The 19689-nt window shown below is 50.9% G+C and overlaps 7 protein-coding genes across 7 annotated transcripts; 2 read left to right on the plus strand and 5 right to left on the minus strand.

Moving 5' to 3' along the window:
• Positions 1-597: 597 nt before the first annotated feature.
• Positions 598-3714, minus strand: AUEXF2481DRAFT_87669 (uncharacterized protein). The gene is made up of 2 exons (XM_013490071.1): positions 3276-3714; positions 598-3218 (listed from the first exon to the last, which is right to left on the minus strand). Exons 1-2 carry the CDS (start codon positions 3336-3338, stop codon positions 1014-1016), a joined length of 2268 nt encoding a protein of 755 aa, XP_013345525.1. The 5' UTR covers positions 3339-3714; the 3' UTR covers positions 598-1013.
• A 622-nt stretch (positions 3715-4336) lies between these two features.
• AUEXF2481DRAFT_87670 (uncharacterized protein) lies at positions 4337-6183 on the plus strand. Its single transcript, XM_013490072.1, has 3 exons — positions 4337-4894; positions 4951-5214; positions 5269-6183. The coding sequence occupies exons 1-3, from the start codon at positions 4355-4357 to the stop codon at positions 6109-6111; spliced, it is 1647 nt and encodes a 548-aa protein (XP_013345526.1). The 5' UTR covers positions 4337-4354; the 3' UTR covers positions 6112-6183.
• A 421-nt stretch (positions 6184-6604) lies between these two features.
• On the minus strand, positions 6605-8470 carry AUEXF2481DRAFT_78683 (uncharacterized protein). Its single transcript, XM_013490060.1, has 3 exons — positions 8187-8470; positions 7623-8137; positions 6605-7569 (listed from the first exon to the last, which is right to left on the minus strand). Exons 1-3 carry the CDS (start codon positions 8448-8450, stop codon positions 6657-6659), a joined length of 1692 nt encoding a protein of 563 aa, XP_013345514.1. The 5' UTR covers positions 8451-8470; the 3' UTR covers positions 6605-6656.
• Positions 8471-9494: 1024 nt separating this feature from the next.
• AUEXF2481DRAFT_630067 (uncharacterized protein) lies at positions 9495-11155 on the minus strand. Its single transcript, XM_013490165.1, has 3 exons — positions 10736-11155; positions 9996-10678; positions 9495-9943 (listed from the first exon to the last, which is right to left on the minus strand). Exons 1-3 carry the CDS (start codon positions 10779-10781, stop codon positions 9641-9643), a joined length of 1032 nt encoding a protein of 343 aa, XP_013345619.1. The 5' UTR covers positions 10782-11155; the 3' UTR covers positions 9495-9640.
• Positions 11156-11781: 626 nt separating this feature from the next.
• Positions 11782-14434, plus strand: AUEXF2481DRAFT_630002 (uncharacterized protein). Its single transcript, XM_013490166.1, has 3 exons — positions 11782-12009; positions 12064-12664; positions 12715-14434. The coding sequence occupies exons 1-3, from the start codon at positions 12002-12004 to the stop codon at positions 14281-14283; spliced, it is 2178 nt and encodes a 725-aa protein (XP_013345620.1). The 5' UTR covers positions 11782-12001; the 3' UTR covers positions 14284-14434.
• AUEXF2481DRAFT_705510 (uncharacterized protein) lies at positions 14435-16607 on the minus strand (the record flags this gene model as incomplete). Its single annotated transcript, XM_013490167.1, has 3 exons — positions 14435-15049; positions 15121-16242; positions 16372-16607. 3 exons carry the CDS (start codon positions 16605-16607, stop codon positions 14644-14646), a joined length of 1764 nt encoding a protein of 587 aa, XP_013345621.1. The 3' UTR covers positions 14435-14643.
• An 837-nt stretch (positions 16608-17444) lies between these two features.
• On the minus strand, positions 17445-18531 carry AUEXF2481DRAFT_64120 (uncharacterized protein; the record flags this gene model as incomplete). The annotated part of the gene is made up of 3 exons (XM_013490039.1): positions 17445-17823; positions 17874-18127; positions 18184-18531. The coding sequence occupies 3 exons, from the start codon at positions 18529-18531 to the stop codon at positions 17445-17447; spliced, it is 981 nt and encodes a 326-aa protein (XP_013345493.1).
• Between the last annotated feature and the right edge of the window lie 1158 nt (positions 18532-19689).

The raw sequence follows: 19689 nt of genomic DNA on the forward strand, positions 1-19689 counted from the left end.
GTGTCTTTACTTCTGCTTTGAATCCTGCGACGGCAAAGACGAATAAGCCGAAGAAGAGATAAGAAGACATGGACTCCTACAGTCGGGCGCCTTGAGTCATGGATCATGGGCTTAATGGGACGTGGTTCGATGCATTGAACGGCCGTACCTTGGGCGACCTTCTTTATTCTTTCTTGGCTCAGTCAGCCACTGCTGTGTAGCCACCACACAACAGAGTCTCAGATGACCTGATCTGGCGTGACGCGGCAAGAGACTTCTAGGAGATGCAGACAAAAAGCTGTTGTTGTCGCAGGGCCGCAACCCGGCAACGAGAAACTAATCACTACAAAGTCTATAGTTCTTTCCAATCCATCGGGATCGCATTGTGTTTTGTCTATTGGACCATAGGTGTTTTCGGATCAACCGTTTGAAAGCACTACTCACAACGGCCATGTCTGGGATTTCTGTCTGAAAAGGAAGGGACGACACAGCGACTCCAAGACAAACGAAAGAAACGGACAAACTCAGAATAATAAATCAATACTTCTGGAAAAAGACAAGGTATTTCAACGGCTTCTTAAGTGCGGCGTTCTGATAATCACATGCAAGGATGGTGAAAAGATATCAAACTATTTGATGCAAGTATGTTTTTTTATTTTTACTTTTCTTGCAAAGAGAGATATGCGAATGCGAAAATATGCAACAGGGCACACCAGGGCACAGAAAAGATGTAACGGGTGGTGTCATGTGTCTCATTAGAATCGTCCATCTTGCATTGCATGACTTTTCCCCAAATCAACAACGGTCGCAACTTTGCTACTGCATGCACTCCATGGGCAAAAAGGAAACGTCCATACAGCAAAGAAAATTCCGGGGAACATGCATCTCCTGCATCCAAGATTTGGGGGGATCTCATGCCCTCGTGCTTTTCCATGCCCAATGCTTTACACTCACGGTCCTTACTGCATGATCAGCAACTCCCACTAGTTCGCTTCTGCCAGATGCAAGACCGCTGGATGTGTATGCAATGCATATCAAACGATCCTGACATAATTACCAGGAAACAGTCCCTTGTCTCCGCAATAGATACCCCAGAACCAATCTCCGTTTATATCCTCTACTTCCGTTATCAGCGCATTACGGGGGAAGCGGATTTCATCTTTTGCATCGTCGCTGGGGAAATAAGACCATATGGCTTGAGCGCGTAGACCTATCCCTCCATCGGGAGGGAGGAGATGTGGGGAACTGGGGAACTTCGAGGTGGAGGTGGTTGCCATGGAAGTGCCGTCGTTTTCTTTCCAGCGCCATTGGTCTTGTTGTGTAGTTGCAGATGTGAGTGTGGATGTAGGAGTGGCGGAGATGTCGTCTTTGAGGGCCCAGCCGCCGACGATCTCTCGGACTACAATGCGGTGGGATCCACCTTCTCTGTCCTCGTGGCCGACGACGCTCATGCGATGGGAGCGAAGACAGCGGCGCCAGCCCGAAGGGCCGTTGCTTCGAGCTATCTTGCCTGTGTTGACAAGGGAGTGGTAGCAGGAGTTGCAAATGTCGTAGTTACCTTCGTTGCAGGTGTTACAGTGGAAGCGAGCGTGGGAGGATGGAATAGAGTATTGACAGATATCGCAGTAGGACGTCAATACTATCGGTACGTATGAAGCGGGGTCAGAGACGTGAGGAAGGGTGGGGGCATGGCTAGAGGGAACCGCAAAGTGGAAGGCAGAGCCAGTAGACGTGAGAGACGGCGGGTATAGATCGGTGGGTGAACGTCGCTGGGATGGAGTGGGCGCTTGAGAAACATGCGCCACAGAGGCCAGTGGATGAGAGCAGTGTTTGCCCTGTTCAACACAGGCATTACAGAAGCCCCAAGCGCCATCATTGCATGAGTTACAATGCCAGTAGCAAGCATCTGCGAAAGCCTGACAGCCGTCACAGAACAGACCTTGCTCTAATCGCGTAGAGTTTTGGACGTAACGCCTGGCTAACAAGACATGAGGAACACCGTGATCCGCACGTTCGGAGCGAGAGGCAGCTTGCGGACGATATCGAGTCATGGCTGCGTGTCCGAAGCCGTACCAGTTCAGACAACCTTTCCCTGTGCGGTAGCATTCGATGCACAAGTTGAAGTTACCATCTGAGCACTTGTCACAGTTATAGTATAGTGAGTGCTGTATATCAGGCTTCTCGCATCTTGAACAAGCAATCGAAGGAGCTAGCACGTCCGATGATGGCTCTTCTCGAGCAGACATTGGCAAGGCAGGTGAACTGTGATTCGAAGGACGCGAGGGCGAGTCAGGGACTAAATGTCGTGGGCGACCGGAAGCAGCGTTCAATCGATGAGTGTGATTGGCTGAAGCAGCGCGACGTCTGGCTGGAGATGGCTGATCCTGGACCGGAGCCAGGGCATGAGGGCTACGTGTTGTTGCAGTTGAAGTAGGTTGTCGGTGTGTCGAGGTTGAGGGAGAATGTCTGGTTGTTGACGAGCGAGGAGTATGACGATGGGTCTGGATGGCTGGAGAGTGGCGAGCAGCAGAGCGTTCACGATTACGGTCACGGTCACGGTCACGGCGGTCTTGACGACGACGAGAGCGATATGCTTGAGCAATCGAGTCAGTGATGGCATCTTCCTGGTCCGGAGTCAGGTTGTTGAGATCCATTCCGTCCAGGAGACCATGATCGATGATGTGACGCATGATTTCGTCCTCCATATCGCCTAAGTCGACATCAGACTGGCTCAATAGCGAGCGTATGCTGGACTGATGCGACAAGCCGTCTGCTTGACCAGATTGTGGCGAGTCTGCATGACGACGAGGACGAGGGAGGTTTGTCTGCCTCTGGCGTGGGCGGTGTGTAGAACGACTTCCTAGGCCAACATCGTCAAGACTCAGCTCTCGCGCCTGTGCCAGCATACGTTGCTCTTCCTCATCATCATCATCGTCTGATACCTGACCTAGATCCACAGGCGGTATAACGTCGTCTCCGGGCTTATACGTCTTGTCCATAACCAGCTTATCTTGGGCCGTCTTGCCTTTGTCAGGGTGGGCTTGCAAGAACATCTCGAGCAGAGTGGTAAGAGTCGCATTCGGCCGTGTATCGCGCACGGCAGCTCGACATGCTGGACATGAATATACATGGCCCCTCGATGAGGCCTGCCATGCGAACCATTCTCTCAGGCAGCTTCCACAGAAAGTATGCAGACAGTCGAGCAACGTCAGAGGCCGGTAGAGTACGTCGGTGCAGATCTGTGAAGAAACCGTTAGTCCCCGGCACTCAACTCTATATCGTGACGTCCAACTCACCGAGCACGACAACTCCTTTTCCAGATCCAACTCTCGCCCACCTTCATTCGCTTGGTCCGCCATGTTTGAAGCGACTTGCTCGCAGTTTTGTCCAATCTGCCGACGACGCTAGACGTGGGGTCGTATCTCTATTTATTCCTCCGGCCCGCTGCCAACAACCTTGCTGATCATGCTGCTGACTCCCTGTTTCACGCAGTCTTGGGAGCTGTCTTGTCCCTGCAAGACCTACTCGTCTTCACCTCCACTTCGGTTGTCCTCACTTACTTATACTCACTGTTTGTGCTATTTTTCTCGACGCTGTAGCTCGTTAGTGATTACGCATTCAACCAAGGTTCACCTCGCCGGCATCCCGTCTGCCCGGGAGTGGATACCTGCCGTGCGAAGATTCTTATCAGCGTCGCGAAATACCACCTTGCTTGCGCCCAACTTGATCTTCAGCTACTGCCATCTAAGACCTGTGTTGACTCCTGACAGCAACTTCGAGCTGCGTAATGCTCTCGCTTGACATCCTCCGGCGCACGTCTATCACTTACGTCTGGCTGCTGTGCATCACATCACTATCAATCCTCGCAGGCGGTAATGCCGGATAAGATTCCATGAGCCCTCGGTAGTAGATCCCCATCTACCCGTCCCACGCGATAAATGTCTCAAACTTTGGTCCCTTCAACTTAACACCGAGAGCCAGATCTTGCTATATTTTATCCTTATTCTCGACCGTGCCCGATCACTTAATCTCTCGCTCTCTGTCAGTTCATTCCTGCTGGTCATTCTCCTTCAAATCAATTGCCGTGTCCACTATCTGGCCGGAAAATCTATTTATCGAATCTGCACATGCTCTCACTCCGTACGTGCGTACACATTAATCTAGATACCGCAGCCGAGCAGGTCTGTTCTCCCGTCCTTCTCGAAGACTGCCGACAGGTGCTCGCTTAGACATTACTGAACTTTTTCGTCTACATTCCTCGTCCGTGCTTGCTTTGCCCTCCCTGAGAGATATATGAATCTCCTGCCCTTAGTAGAAAGTCTAGGTCTTGCTCTTCCATCCTCTCATTCCTCTCTATCTCAGCCTGTGTCTCGTTATGGCTCCCTACGCTGCTATCCTGCAGCTTTCCCTGCTGGCTGGACATGCTTCCGCTGCTGCCATTGATACTCGTTCTCTCACTCCCTATGCTCCCGTCTCTGCAAGCTGCCCTAGCACTCCCCTGGTTCGCACTGCCAACAGTCTAGGCTCTGATGAAGCTACATATATCGCTGCTCGTAAGCCTCAGGCAGATGCTGCTCTTGCTGCATGGTTGCAGAAGACGGACTCGTCCTTCGCCACTACCAACCTTCCCACTGTTGGCCTTGTACTGAGTGGTGGTGGTTACCGTGCTCTGCTTTCTGGTGCTGGTCTTGTACAAGGTCTGGATGCTCGTGATTCTGATCTCTCTACCAGCGGTCTCTATCAAGCTATGACTTATGAGACTTCACTCTCTGGAGGTGCATGGTTCTCTACTTCATGGACTGGATTGAACTGGCCTACTGTTTCTTACTTGAGGGACAACCTTTGGTCTCAATCTTTTGCCGATTCTCTTCTGGTGCCAGCTCGTCTTCTTTCTGCAGTTGCATACGCCGAGATTGTAAGTTGCGAATGGGGTCTGACTTAAGCTCAAGTTTCCATCTAACGCATGACCAGGTCAAAGATATTGTAGACAAAGCCAAGGCTGGATTCCCGCCCACTCTCATCGATGTATACGGTAGACTCTTGTCATACCAGCTTCTCACCACCAACTCGCAAGATATCAGAACAGACGGCGCTGTCTCCAAGACTTTCTCTAGCGTGGTATCCTCTTCCAACTTTACCTCGCACGCCGTGCCATTCCCTATCATCACCGCCAGAGGTGTCAATACTTTCGAAGGACAATGTATTCCTCGCGAGAATGGCACACAATACGAATTTGCAAGTTTGCAACATCTATGCTGAGAAGAGCACGACCCACTGACTGTTCAACAGACCCCCTATGAATTCGGATCTTGGGACTCGGACATCAATGCCTTTACTCCCACCGCCTACCTTGGATCGAAACTGACCAACGGCGCCCCCACCATCTCCAACCAATGTATCAAGAATTACGACAACTTGGGCTACGTAGCCGGCACAAGTTCTGCACTCTTCAACAACTACTGCAGCACCGTGCCCGCAAAAAACAACACCCAATCACTCGCTCAAACGCTTCAAGCCATCGTTCTGAACGCCCACAGCCCTGTGACCCGCGATCTCTACGCCCCTTACCCAAACCCATTCTACAAGTACCCCGCGTCCACACTTACGAATGCACAATCCGAGATTCAAATCGTGGATGGCGGAGAAGGAAACAGCGCCATGCCCTTCTGGCCACTGATCCAGCCCGAGAGAAAGGTAGACGTCATCATCGCTGCCGACAACGGTGCAGATACCTCCGACCTCTTCCCCTCTGGCACAGCAATCGTAGGAGCCTACGAACAAGCCCTCGCTGCAGGACTCACGCGTATGCCGTTCATCCCCTCATTGGACACCTTTATCTCTTCCGGTCTCAACAAACATGCTGTTTTCTTTGGCTGTGACACCTCTGATACCGTCACGATTGTTTACTTGCCAAACAACAATTATACCTATGCTTCCAACATTGAAACTGTGATTATACAGACGAGTGAGCAGGAGACTGCGGGGATTATCGAAAATGGCAATGCTATTGCTACACAGAATGGGGATGAGCAGTGGCCGGTTTGTTTGGGTTGTGCGGTTATGAAGAAGACTGGTAGTGTGTTGCCGGAAGCTTGTACGGCTTGTTTTGACAAGTACTGTTATTCTGGATAGAAATTGTGTTATTTTTTTTTTCTCGAGATGGAGTGGTGTAGATAACTTAATGTATAGTATATGAATCTGGTCAGAACTTACATCTCTTGACGCAACAATGCTAGACCATAATTTGGTCAAAATGTCTCCATGTATATATTCAATGTATCTGTCGTATAGAATAGGGCAAGCATGTTGGATAGGAGGAGCCCCTGCTGTAAGCGAGATTCGGGACTTCGTCATCCAGCCCTAGGTATGGACGAAAATGATGTGCTTCGAGCTTGTACACCTGAGACCGTATCATGGCTCGTTGTCTCAATCAACTGGCTCGTTTCCAACCCTGAGTTTACAACGAGGAAAACAGCGCATAGGACGAGATCGAAGACCAATGTAGGTACTGCAGCCACGACTGCCTGGTTGTGGTCAGAGAGGTAAGTCGAGATGTTAGGCAAAGATCGACCCGTCTACCAGCGACCAATATCAAACAAATGAAAAGAGATATTGCATGATGATAAAACATTATGGATTTCCGGCTCTGGCTATTTACAAAACATTGTCAAGTCGCTCTATCTATGATACTGAACATTATTATCACTAATCAACTTGATACCCTCCGCTCTCCAAGTATCAGCCTCAGCATGACTAGTAACATTAGCATCAAACACCATATTCTGCGGCGCTTCAATACTATAAACCGGCCAAGTAGGTAAACTAGAGTTCTTTCCCGCATAACCATTGGGATCCAGATCATGCACAAAGGTCACCCAACTTTTACTCATAAAGTCACTGAGTTCGGTAAAAGCAGAAGACTTGTTTGCAAAAGGAGGGATGGCGTAACCAAGACCTTGAAGATTGTTGAAGACGAAAGCGACTTCTTGGAAGTGGGCTACGTATTGGGAGCCCGTGGGGATGGCGTTGAAGCGGTAGGAGTAGGCGGAGATGTTGTTGGCGGCCCAGACTTCGCAGGTCTTGCGGCGGTTGGCGATGAAGACTTCGTCGCCAAAGTAGGCGGCTGAGGCGCGGTACAAGGGCCCATATGCAGGACCGAGGGATGTGACGTTTTGACCTAGCTCTTCGGTCGAGGGGATGAGATAATCGGAGGCACCACTGGTGTAGACACGGAGAAGATCCTGGACAAGGTCGGGAGTCAAGGCATATTGCGTGTTTGAAGTGTTGTTCAAGTACTTTTCAATGTCGGCGGTGCTGTTGATACCGTTGGGGCTGAATGAGACTCCCTCGTCGCTATTTGCGCCGTTGATGATTGGGACGTGGACGAAAGCTCCATCAGCAAGCTGCTCGCTACCATACCGAGCGATGAAGTCACCATCAAGAGCAGGGTTCCAGCGGCTGTTGAACTCAGTGGTGTTGAGGATGTTGTTGAGGACGAAGAGTGGCAGGGCACGAAGGCAGTCCAGGGTGCTGGTGGAGTTACCGCAGCCCGCAGCCTTGGTCAGAGCAGCATATCTGGGCTGGTATGCTCTGTTCATTTTGTCAGTTGTAGGTCTCGTACGTTAACTGTGCCATAGACTTACCCAGAGCTGTTGAGGGCATTGTATGAGATTGCGTTTCCAGATTCCATGATGGCGCCTCTGAAGAGCTTGTCATCGCGGCCATCGAAGGCAGTCAGCTGGAAACCCACGGAAGCAGCACCTGCAGACTCTCCCATGATAGTGACCTTGCTGGGATCGGCACCGAAAGCGGCACCGTTCTCCTGAATCCATTGGAGAGCCAGACGCTGATCCTTGAGACCGACGTTAGTCTGACCAGCACCAGCGATCTCATCACCATTGAGGAAACCAAAAGGACCCAGTCTGTAAGCAACACTAGCGGCCATGATTGGCTTTCCGATCTTGACAGAGTTCTCGACGAGGAAAGTCAGGTTGTATCTTCGGTCAACAGCGCCACCCATGTAGAAGCCGCCACCGTGGATCCAGACAACCATGGGCAAGCTGGCATCTTCGTAGCCGGATGGTCTTACGACATTGAGGTAGAGACAGTCCTCGCTCTGTTGATAGCCAACCTGATCGCCACCATAACCAATGCATTCCTGCTGTTGTGTTAGTAGAGTCATATCAAGCAACACTGTAGTTACATACAAAGGCGTAGTTTGTAGCTGGGAGAGCGCCAGTCCAAGACAGATTCAACGACGCAGGGTTGGCGAATCGCAGCTCGTCGATTGGTGGTCTTGCGAATGGGACACCCAAGAAGAAGTCCTGGTTGTACTGGCTGTTGTGTACACCATAGTATGAACCGTTCTTCAGGTTGACAACAGGTGCATTGGTAGGTGCTCTACGCAACAAAGAGGGAGCAGCTGAGGCAATAGAAGCCACCAGTGGTAGCAAGGACCAAGTAGAATGCATGTTGACTAGATCTAAAGTTCCTGACTCTGTATTGAAGAAGAAGGACAAGATACTTACTCTGGGGCTTAGCCGCATTCTTATACAATCGCCATACCCTCGCAACCTACCGTAGTATCATGCCGAAGGTAACTTTGACCACGGCAATTGGTTCAGGCCCACAAGACATGGTGCAGCAGAATGTGACATGAAGATGGAGAAACTTGGATGAAGCGGGGCTCCCTGGGGGAAAGGTGGAGTGCAAAGGGTCCGTGGTCGGCCATCTTGCTCGATGAGGCAGGGATGTGTCCGGGGAAACGTGGGTGCTAGTCCAAGAACATGACAAGATGGACATTCATCTTAGCCGATAGCGACGCCGCAGCCCGCCATCTCGAAGACATGGAGAACTCAGCATCGCGGCCGTAATGACGTCGGACATTTCGAGTCAGCTGGACATGACTGAGGGAGATTTTCAGAGGCTGAGATCGGGCGGGTAGTGCACTGGCAGCTTGACTTCGACGACCAGTGTCTGCTCTAGCACCATCAGTTAGGCATCATCGAGCTGTGCCGGGCATACCGAGCAAAAATCTTGTCAATGCTTCATGTGAAGACGGCACCGCAGCCGACGAACATCTCGATCGTGCCGATGTGGCTCATGTTGAGTAAGTGCCGGTTGACTCTTGAAGCCGAGCCCAGAGTATTCGTCTACGAGGATATGGCATCGTTCGCTCTGTATCGGAATACGATCAGAGCGCTCTCTGACTGCCTTCACCAAAAGTCTTCCGGTGCTTTGACAAGCAAAGTGCATACAACTAGCCACCGTGTGACTTGGCACATCCCAGCACCACCGGCGCCAAATGTGGTATGGTTTCATGCACAGGTCAGAAGCATCGTCACCTTCGGTCTTCGCTTCTGGGGATAACTATGTTCATGACAACCTCCGCAGGATTAGGGACATCACGGATATGGATATGCGTAGGCTCAATCGATTCAGGTCTTCTCCAGCCGCACACTGCTGCTCTTGAGGCCTGCTGGTGATATATGGGCGCCACGTCGTCACGAATTGCTTGCATGATGAATAAGACAATCAGAAGTGTTGTGCTCTGCGTTATCGATGCATGAAAATGGTGTTCATGAACAAGCCTGATATCCCATGGCAAGTCGCCTCCATTGATAATGTACAAAGTTTATACAAAGGTGTTTCCGCTGCCGCTTTATCTGCCAGCAAGCATATTGGCGATGGAGCTCCAGTACTTAGGAGTGACGGTCTGCTGAATCTCTTCGCTCGACAACCACTTAAACTCCTTGTCGCCATATGCGTTTGCCTTGAGGTTCGCCTGACCAGCCATGATACGAGCTTTCATGAAGAAAGTTCGCTCACCCACCTCTTCGACGTTCTTCTCTGTGTTGGTAATAGTCTTCTTGAAGTTGCCCGAGTAGTGGCCGACGGGTGCGTTTCCAACGACCCATGTGTTCATGTTGATGCCTCCTGCTTGTACGATGATACGTTCGGCAGCCTAGACTCGTCAGTACGATGGAACGACTTCCAGTATGCATCCTTTCACTGACCTGGTCCAGACCCTCGGGTCCCTTGATCTCGTCCTCGGGGAATCTCCAGACACCGTTCTTGTTCTTGACCAGCAAATACAAGGTTCTGTCGAGTAATCTGTTCAAGCTGGTTTGGTCGCCCTTCTGATCTTCCTCTGTGATTCTAGGCAATGGTCGTTGTACAACAATATCCTGGCTGGTCTCTCTCTTGACTCCTGCTTCGCCGTCGGTTCCCTCAGCGTCCCTGATCAAAGCCTCGACTTGCGACTCGGGCTCGCTCGTCTTGTCGTTGACGAGAACTTCGTCAGCCCAACCAGCCTCGCTGTAGGCATTGTAGACACCGATATCACGGGCAGGGGTCTGCCTCAGCTTCATCTTGCGCTTCCATTCACGGTCGCCCGGTGTTCCTTTCTTGTAGTAGAAGTAGCGTGTGAATGGGAGAGCCAGACGTTCATTCAATCGTTTTTGGTAGAGGAAAAAGGCCTTCTCGAATGGGTGGAGGGCGCGTGTGAGAACGGGAGGTCGTGATAGTACTACGCCAGTACGTAGCTGGTATGCTGGTCGGACGGCTGGAGAGGCAGATGCATCCTGAGATTGCGACGAGGTTGGCGCTGAAGGAGCGACAGCTGCGGCAGTAGATGCTGAGCGGTATTGAGATATTTGAGCGAGGCAAGAGTTGCAAACAGATTCCGTTGTCGAGCGGGCTAATGCTGGGTTAGAGTGGCCAATCTTCGAGCAAAAGACACACGGTCAAGACATACTCGATGTTGCGACCAGCCGCCTGGCAGTTCTTTGGCCTGAGTTCATGGTGGATATATATGAAAGACACACGACGTGGACTCTATCTCGATTGCTACACTCCGCCGTCGCTGCAACTTTTCGAGAGTTGCGCTTGGCGCGGCCGCTCGCACGGGCCTGTCGGTCGCTGTTTCCTTTAAAATCCTGCGTCTCCTCGTCCTCCTTCTTTCTTCTCTCACGCGCTTCTTATCACCAATTGCCTCGATTCCTAAACCGCAAATTGACCATTGAAAGCGCGTAGAGCAACCAAGCGACCCTTTTTTCGCTAACCGCGGATTTCAAAACACTTCCGATTCGCAGTTAGATAGCTGGTCGTTCCACTCCATTCTACACTATTTACATGCGTGATGTTACCTGTGCTGTCGAAACCTCAGATGCTGGACCGTTTGGATGCTCTGCGATCAGTCTCGAGACTTTTCTCACTCTCCGCCCTATCCATTGCGCATGTGCTAATACAGCGGCATTGAAATGTTTCCCGTAGACATTTCAGACATGCAGTGTTGTACTTGGGCTCGTCGAGGGGAGTACCCTGACTCGTTCACCGGTTTTGTTGGCATCAACCTCCACCGAGTCCGGAACCGTGTGCTGCAGTCGGGAAACGTTTTGCAAGTGGTCTGATAATGCCTGCAAAGTGCAAACGAGAAAAGATGCCTGGCATTAAGATTGATTGCTTGGTATGCCGTAGCAACCGACCAAACAAATAGAATCCAGGCCTGAGTTGGTCGCAACTGCATCTTGACATGGTTGAATGTGTACATCAAGCCTTTCGTCTCATCGGTTTGGAACATAGTCGAACAGAGTCACATTGACGTACTTTTTGACATGGTAAGCATCCGAGTATAGATGAGCAAGCATATCGGGTGCTAGAAAGGTTGATGATGGTAGAGGTCCAAGGGCCGAAGCGTCGACAGCGGGTCAATGCAGCGGAGTGGGCTTGATAGCCGAACCTTAGGACAACGCGGTCATCGTCATGCGCGATCTCCAGGGACATGGCAGTTTGAGCAGAGCAGTCGCGTTTACATGGGCCATGCGCTCCTTCTTCTCTTCTTGTAACGCACCTTCCGACATGGACAATACAACTTGAACGAACAGTATCCTTAGCCTTCTCATCCATGGACCAGGAATAGCACACTGCATGCATGACATCTCCTTTGTCACATCCACTACCATTGTTGTAATCCACCCACCACGAGCTTCGAAGCACTCCCTTCTCTACCAGCTCCGGCAGCATGGCCGAGTACGTCCTTCTGTCTAGTGCTACAGGACCTCTTACTAACGCATCGACTCTCAGGTACGGCTTCCTCATGGCTGGCGGGCTGGCCACGCCTACCTCGACTCACATCCGCTCCGTGACACCGTCTCCCAACACAAACAGATCGGAATCTCCGACTCTGATAAAGGCCAAATCTGCCTCCCACCTGTCGACTATGAAGACCTTCTCGACGCCTCCCCGTGGCCGCGCCAACTTCGATAACGACGCAGACTACCCCAACACCATCCCCGACCCACGAACTCCTAGTCCAAACCCACAAAGTACTAGCCCTGCAGAAGACCCGCAGCATCAGCACCCCGATCTCAGCAACGAAGTCGCCATGCTTAGCACGAAGCTCATCAACGCCATCAACTACCAAACAAATCTGGACGATTCACTTCAGCACACACGCCACGAGCTTGAAGCTGCTAGACAGCGTATAGCTCAGTTGGAAGAAGAGACACAGAATCATAAATCCTTGGTCTCAAGTGGAGCCCTTGTCAACAAGGCCGATCTGGAGACCCTCAGACAAGACTTGGCCGAATCGCAAAAACAAAGAGACACGGCTGAGAAGGGCAGGAAGGAGATGGAGGTTGAACTGGAGACTCTCACTAGTGCCTTGTTCGAGGAAGCCAATACCGTAAGTAAGAAAGCTCGACTTTGTCCATTGCACCTGCTGACTTTGACCAGATGGTAGCAGCTGCGCGCAAAGACACCGAGGCCGTCGAACGTAGAAACGCACAACTAAGGACACAGCTCAACGACACTGAACTCCTCCTGGCCTCACAACAAGAACAGCTGCAAGATCTGAAGAGTGTCATGGAGAAGATGAACGAAGATCGAGATCGCGACGAGACCGAGACGTTGCCCCGTTCTTCGACTGCTCCATCAACGCCAGGCGTCGACTCTACCAAGATGAGCACCATGTTCGACTCACTTCCCTTCTCACCCAACGCTACAAACTTCGGTGACATTGCGCCGGACCAGCCTCTACGATTTTCGCATCTCATCATCCCTGTCATGCGTAATGATGTTGTTGCCTATGTTGACTTTGCGGACTTGCTCAAGTCTGCCAAGCCCGCTGCCTCTAATCATTCTCGCAACTCATCGGGCATCAGCTCGAGTGTCTTTATATCTTCCGCTTCTTCATCGTCGCCGAATATCCCAGGTTCATTCAGCTCTGGTGCTGCTGCATCACCGCGGGACACGTCTTTCCAAGCCTCAGTACCGCCGCTCAAAGATAGCAAGTTCTACAAACGATGCCTTGTTGAAGATGTTGAGCCCACATTGCGTCTTGACCTCGCTCCTGGTCTCTCATGGTTGGCACGACGTACAGTCATTGGTGCCGTGACTGGTGGAACTCTGGTCGTGGAGCCCTTTATACCGCAATCGCGCTTCTATGGGAATGCTTATGCTTGCGCACTTTGCGGAGAATCTCGCCGGACAGAAGCTCATGCCCGTCGCCATCGTTTTAGGACTAGCGAAGATGAGAGTGCTCAGAGATACCCTCTTTGTGAATTCTGCCTGGGACGTGTCCGGGCGACTGGCGACTTCCTTGGTTTCCTCAGAATGGTTCGCGATGGACTTTGGAGAGCTAGTACAGAAGAAGACATCAAAGCAGCCTGGGAGGAGAGCGTTCGTCTGAGAGAGAAGATGTTCTGGGCCAGACTCGGAGGTGGCGTGGTCCCAGCGATTGGAAGAGAGCCGAGTCCTACAGGAACTCAGCGGCGGACAGATGCCAGATCGCTGCGTAGGAACAGCACTGAATCGAGTGTACCCAGGTTCTCGAGAGACTCGGAGTCAGGCGTTGAAAGCGTCCACTCCAAGGCATTGGAAGTTCCAAAGCTAGGCGAACCTCGACCTCCGACTCGCAACAACAGCAGATCGACTCCCACTGTCAGCGACGGCAGCACAACTTCCTTGAATACTTCGGAGAGTTCGGACACGAGAGATTTTGCAGATGCACAAACAGACTTGGACAACATTGCCAATACACCAACAGGGCTGAACATTCAGGAGGATACGGCCAACGAGGCAGACAACGCAACCTCGCGAACACCAAGATTGGTGCAAGAAGATGGAGCGAAAGACGGTCTAGGCATTGAGATGACTCTACCCGCGGCAGAGGTACATAAAGATCATACTGTTGATACGACTTCGGGTAAAGAAGATCAGGCTCCTGAGCCCGAAAGGGAGAAGGAGGAAGGGGATCCGGTCGAGAAGCCAATGCAGCCAGAGATTCCTGGATCTTTTGATTGAAGAGAGTTGCTCTACCTATTCTATTGTTTGTATACCCCACCAGCCCTTGCCATGACTTGCATGAGACAAGAAATGCCACGAAACAGTATATACATAAAAAGCCATTCGAGTCCTTGTGGACCGCTTTGTTTGATATTAATCATTATTCCAGTGTGTTGCACACTATACATTCAACGTATCCACCACCAGTGATCCTAGAATCTACGATTTGTTAGACAGGGTCCTACAGAGTATATTACGAGAAACAGTCCCGAGGCAAAGAGAAGAAATCAAGCAGTAGGATATCATGAGGACTCAACGAGATGACAAGTGAGCAAAATGGACATGTAAAGTCTGCAGGCGTGATTGAAGAGCTAATCATCACTCGGTCTTCGTACCTTCCATCCCCCTCGATCCTGCCTCAACATCATCATCCCTTCTCACAGGAAAGTCCACATTCTCCTGTTCTAGCCTCGCTCTTTGCATCTTCTTCCCATCTTCATCTCCTTCGGGCGTACCATCTCTACAAGCCCATGCATCCACAAAGCGTAAAGTCTCGCGATTCCAGATCTTGTTCATGAGTAAAAGTCTGGCGGGGACCAACATGATGATCAAGACTGGAAAGGCTGGCCCGGCGATTGTCAGAGTGACGATGAAGATGATGATTGTGAGTACGATTTGTGTTAGCGTGTAGGCGTGAATAGGCCAGTAGCTAGAAATCGTCTTTGGTAGAGCAGGAAGCTCTGATGGCGGTGTCAAGATGGAAAAGGTGCGATAGAGAATCGGGCTGTGTGGGTTTGTTAGCAGAGTAAAGCAAGAGAAAAAGGGGGGGGGGGGGGCAAGGAAGGAAACCCTTACTTGACAGCCAAACTCTGCTCTCCCATGAAGATGAACAAGCCGGCCAATACAGATGTAGGTGTCAAACCCAACACATGCATAAACGGCGGACTCACAAACAGCATGATACCACCAGCATGCAAAAAAGCACTCCACCTCTGCTCATAAACCCTATTCACCGTTTTCATCTCCACCCTCTCCGTCCCATCTCCTTGAATGACAATCTGCTCTTGCTCGACTTCTCGCATCAAACTCTCCGAATGCAGAGGAGCTTGCGGTAAAAGTCCATTCGCCGGAGGAATCCCCAAGATGCCAGCCAAAGCAGTAGTAGTACCGAGTAACACGATGTCCAACGCAAAGCCCCCCGGTTTCTCACACCCATACCTATCAATTGTACAAATAATACTACTAACCTCGTGATCAAAGAAAAACAAGACTGTAATGATAGCTCCAGGAATCATGGCCGCAAACACCCACTCAACCCCAATCTCCCAAAACCTGACAAAGAAAATGTCTCGTGAGGGAAGGGAAGGTCGGAAAGATGTAGACACCTGCAAAGTATCTTTATCCAAATGTGCAAGCTCACCTGCATATGGTATCCCGATGAAGAAGATGATCGAAATCGCCGCCGCATACTCCGTCAACCCCAACCTCACATATTTCCCAAACAGCGGTTTCCAACTCTGCGCCGTGGACAAGAATAACGCGAGCAAGAAAGTTCCAGCAGCTCCAATAATCGCATACAAGAAACTTGCATAGTCCAGTCTCGCATGCGCTCTCTCCAACTCTTGCACAGCTTTGTGGAAATAAATTATAGAATTCAGCAGTGAAAAGATTTCACAGCTGAATTCAGTCACATAGCGCATGGTCCAGTCATGAGCATTGAAAATGGCCAGGAGATAATGCATCCAGGCCGAGTGAATAAGACTCCATGCCATAAAAGGTAAGAAGGGAATCTCGAAACTGTGAATACACAGATCGTAAATGTTTTCCGCCAGTACAGAAAACGGTCCCGTGACTCCAAGGATGGTGAGGGGTTGGATGGAGAAGAGAGAAAATATTATTCCAGAGAGTCCGGTGCTAAAGACCACTTCTATGGTCCCCCAGTTCTGGCCCGTCTGAACGTAGAGATCGCTTGCGAAGCTAGATAGTCAAAATGTCAGCGTTGATCCTTATTGCAGGCCAGTATACCCAGGACCCATCCTTGTGCACTGAACCACAAAGACACCATTCATTCCTCTCTTATTCATTTAGAAAGTAGCAGAAACTTACGTGATTCCAGGCAACAGATTCGTAAAAAACACATATACCGCACTCGCAAAAATGAGTTGATTAAACACCGTCCAATCACTCACATATCTGCCAGAGATATTCTTCACATCCTGCCGGAGCAAACGAAAAGGCCTCAGTAACCCTCCCTGTTGAAAAACTTGAGGTAATCTTCCTCTTCCTAGTGTATTCTTGATTTTTTGCAGTGCGGTCCTAGATCCTGGTTTCGGTTCTTCCATGGTTTTCTGTTTTCTTTTTTTGATTAGTTTTGTTTGTGTGCACGAAGAGACGTCCAGCGGTTTACAAGATCAAGGTGGTGCTTTTGGTTGGGTGGCCATTGCGCATATATACACAAGTCGCCAATGCGATCAAGCATTCAGAGACAGCGACGATCCGTTAACTACCAAGAATACATTTACTCTCACGGGCGAGTGCGGACTTTTGAATATACAAACTTTCAGCAGTCGTCGTGTTCGTTTCAAGAACAGGGCGAGCGACACGAGGTGATTTCGTCGTCACCGAGTGGCTGAGTTGCAAGATTTGGCGTCGAGAAAAATGATGTCACCCAAGAAGACGCCGAGACAAGCAGTCAAGATAGGCGAGCAAAGAGATGGAGAGGGAAAACATGTGCTGGAGGTTTGGTAGTTTTAGAAAATAGAATAATATAAGGTTGTTGGGTAGCTTGAGAGAAGGAATAATAGAGAGAGAAAAACCGAGGAATTACAAAAGTTGGGTGTTCAGGAGGTTGGGAAAGCTGTTTCCCTTCTCCTTGGTCTTTCCTTGGAAGACAAGAGATCTGTAGAACGACCTATCTCGTGTCTCTGAACAACCTAGTCCTTTCCGTGCCGTGTCACCATTTTGGTTTTTGGCCTTTGCGATATGTCGTTCGTGAACGCGCCCTTCCTGTCTCATTACAGGTCGTTTGCCAGCTGATAGGCAAGTGCGTTCGCTTCGTGTGATGTTCTTTCCAAAGCATAATCTTGCGTGCGTGTCATTTAAAAATCGGGGAAGAGACGGCCGTGTCTAGAAGCGGGAGAAGTCAGCTGGAAGGTTATTAAATGCAGGATCAACAAAACTTACTGGTCGTCGCCCATGTTACCATATGCCTCGGTCTCTTCTGGGTACTTGTCGAAAAGACTGGCATCACCCTGGCCTCCCTTGACTGGGGGTACGTAAGGAGCGTCTATGTCCTTCTTTGCTAGTCTCTCCCAGGTGACCTCTGCGAACCAGGGGTGTTGCATGACATCCTTGCTGCCACCGTGCAAGTTACCAAGACGCTTGGTCAGGTCGTGGGTGATGAGCTTGCTCAGGAGATCTTGAGCATCCGGGTGGACATATGGAGGGTACTTGACTCTTCCGCGGAGAATGTTTTCGTAAATCTTGAGGGGACTGCCAGAGTCCCAGAAAGGTGTGAAACCACAGAGCATTTCGAAGATGAGGATACCGAGCGACCACCTAGGCATTGGGTTAGCAGCGCACGGAGAGTTGACAAAGGGCAGACTCACCAATCAACAGATTTGTTGTAACCCTTGGACGAGACAACCTCTGGAGCCAGATAATCTGGAGTTCCGCAGAGAGTCCAGGTGATGTCGGGGACTTCTTTGGCGAAACCAAAATCGGTAATCTTGAGATGGCCGTGTCTGTCGAGGAGCAAGTTCTCGGGCTTCAGATCACGGTAGATGATGTCCATCGAGTGCAGGTAGTCGAGCGCAAGAGTGACCTCGGCAGCGTAGAACTTAGCGACGGGATTGGGGAACCTCTGCGCATTGAGTTAGTCGTGTCGCAAGGGAACAGTAGTAATTGAAGTCGACAAACCTGAGACTTGCGCAGCAAGCTGAAGAGCTCTCCGCCCTCGATAAAGTCCATGACCATGTACAGGTTCTTTGAATCCTGGAAGGTGCCCCAGAGAGTGATCAAGAAGGGATGCTTTACTTTCTGCAGCATGCGACGCTCGTCGTTGGTGTGCTCGACTTGCTTCATCTTGACAACTTGTTGCTTTTTGAGCACCTTGACGGCGTAGAAGCGCTGATTATGCTTGGACTGGACCAGGTGGACACGCCCGAAACTGCCGGTACCGAGAGTGCGGTTGATGGTGAAGTCCTGCAGTGTGTACTTGCCCTTTGTCTCGCGCACGGGATTGGAGACGGCCTTGGGCTTCTCCATTGCACCATTGGCCATGTATGCAGAGTCGTGGGGAGTTGTGGGCTGTGCTGATGGTTGGTTGATGATGTTTTGGATGCTGGCAGCATTCTGCTGCGATTGCGACTGTTGCGCTTGGGCGGCCTGTTGTTGCTGGAAGGGCTGCGACTGCTGTTGCTGGATTGGGTAGGCTTGCTGGTGCTGCATGGGCTCGACGGACTTTTGTTGTTCTTGCTTGTTGGACGCGGATTGGGAAGGAGTCGATTCGGCCGAGGGAAGCGACGACTGGGACTGGTTTTGAGATTGAGATTGCGCAGGGGCTTGCGATGGTGCAGCTGAAGCACCGGTCGTCGCTCTGGTTAAAGCGGGGCTCTGCTCTTTCGCAGCAGTGCCAGCAGCAGACGCAGACGTGGTTTGGCTGAGCTTGGTCGGCGAGGTAAGCGAGGCAAAGTTGCCCTTGACTGGAGACGTGGGAGAGCTTGGGTCGTCCTTGGTCTTCTTCTTCTTAAGGAAGCCGAGCGATGGCATTGTGTGTGTGACAACTAACTCCGCGCCCCGCAGCTGTACTGGAACAAAGCGCCTGAGACGATGTGTCCTAATTTACCACAATGACGCAGTGCTGTTTGGAAATATAACAAGCCGCTGCAAGTGATGAACAAGTGAAGCTGAAAGCTGGAGCTGAAGCTGTAGTACGAGGAGGAGAGAAGCAAGAGTGCGAGACGCTCCACCGAGTTAACTCGACTGCAAGGAACTAAAGAGCTAGTGGAGCCTGAGAACAACGTCCGTTATGCGCGCATCCAGACTCGCCAAAAGGCAATGAGATCGTTGGAATGCGGGTACCACCCAAAGGCTTGTGCTCGTACAGCGACTGATCAGCTCCAACAACTAGAGACTCGACAAGACGGCTCTTCCGTCAAGAATATGAACATGATCATCTAGCATGCCCTTTGCATGACCTTCTATTTACCCTGTCCTGTTCATCCCTGCCCCTGCCCGCTTTGTCTCATGACGACGGTGGCCGAAACCCTCCCTCCATATTCCTTTTCCACCACCCCGCAAGCAATTAATCTGCCCGTTCGCGCCAAAGCCCCAATCCGTCAACCCTTTCGTCTCGAGCCTTGCAAGCTCGTCGACTAGGAAACTGTTCCTGTCTCAGAACCCGCCTGTCCGTTTCACGCCCAT

The sequence above is a fragment of the Aureobasidium subglaciale genome, assembly GCF_000721755.1.
Source record: "Aureobasidium subglaciale EXF-2481 unplaced genomic scaffold scaffold_6, whole genome shotgun sequence".
NCBI lineage: Eukaryota > Fungi > Ascomycota > Dothideomycetes > Dothideales > Saccotheciaceae > Aureobasidium > Aureobasidium subglaciale.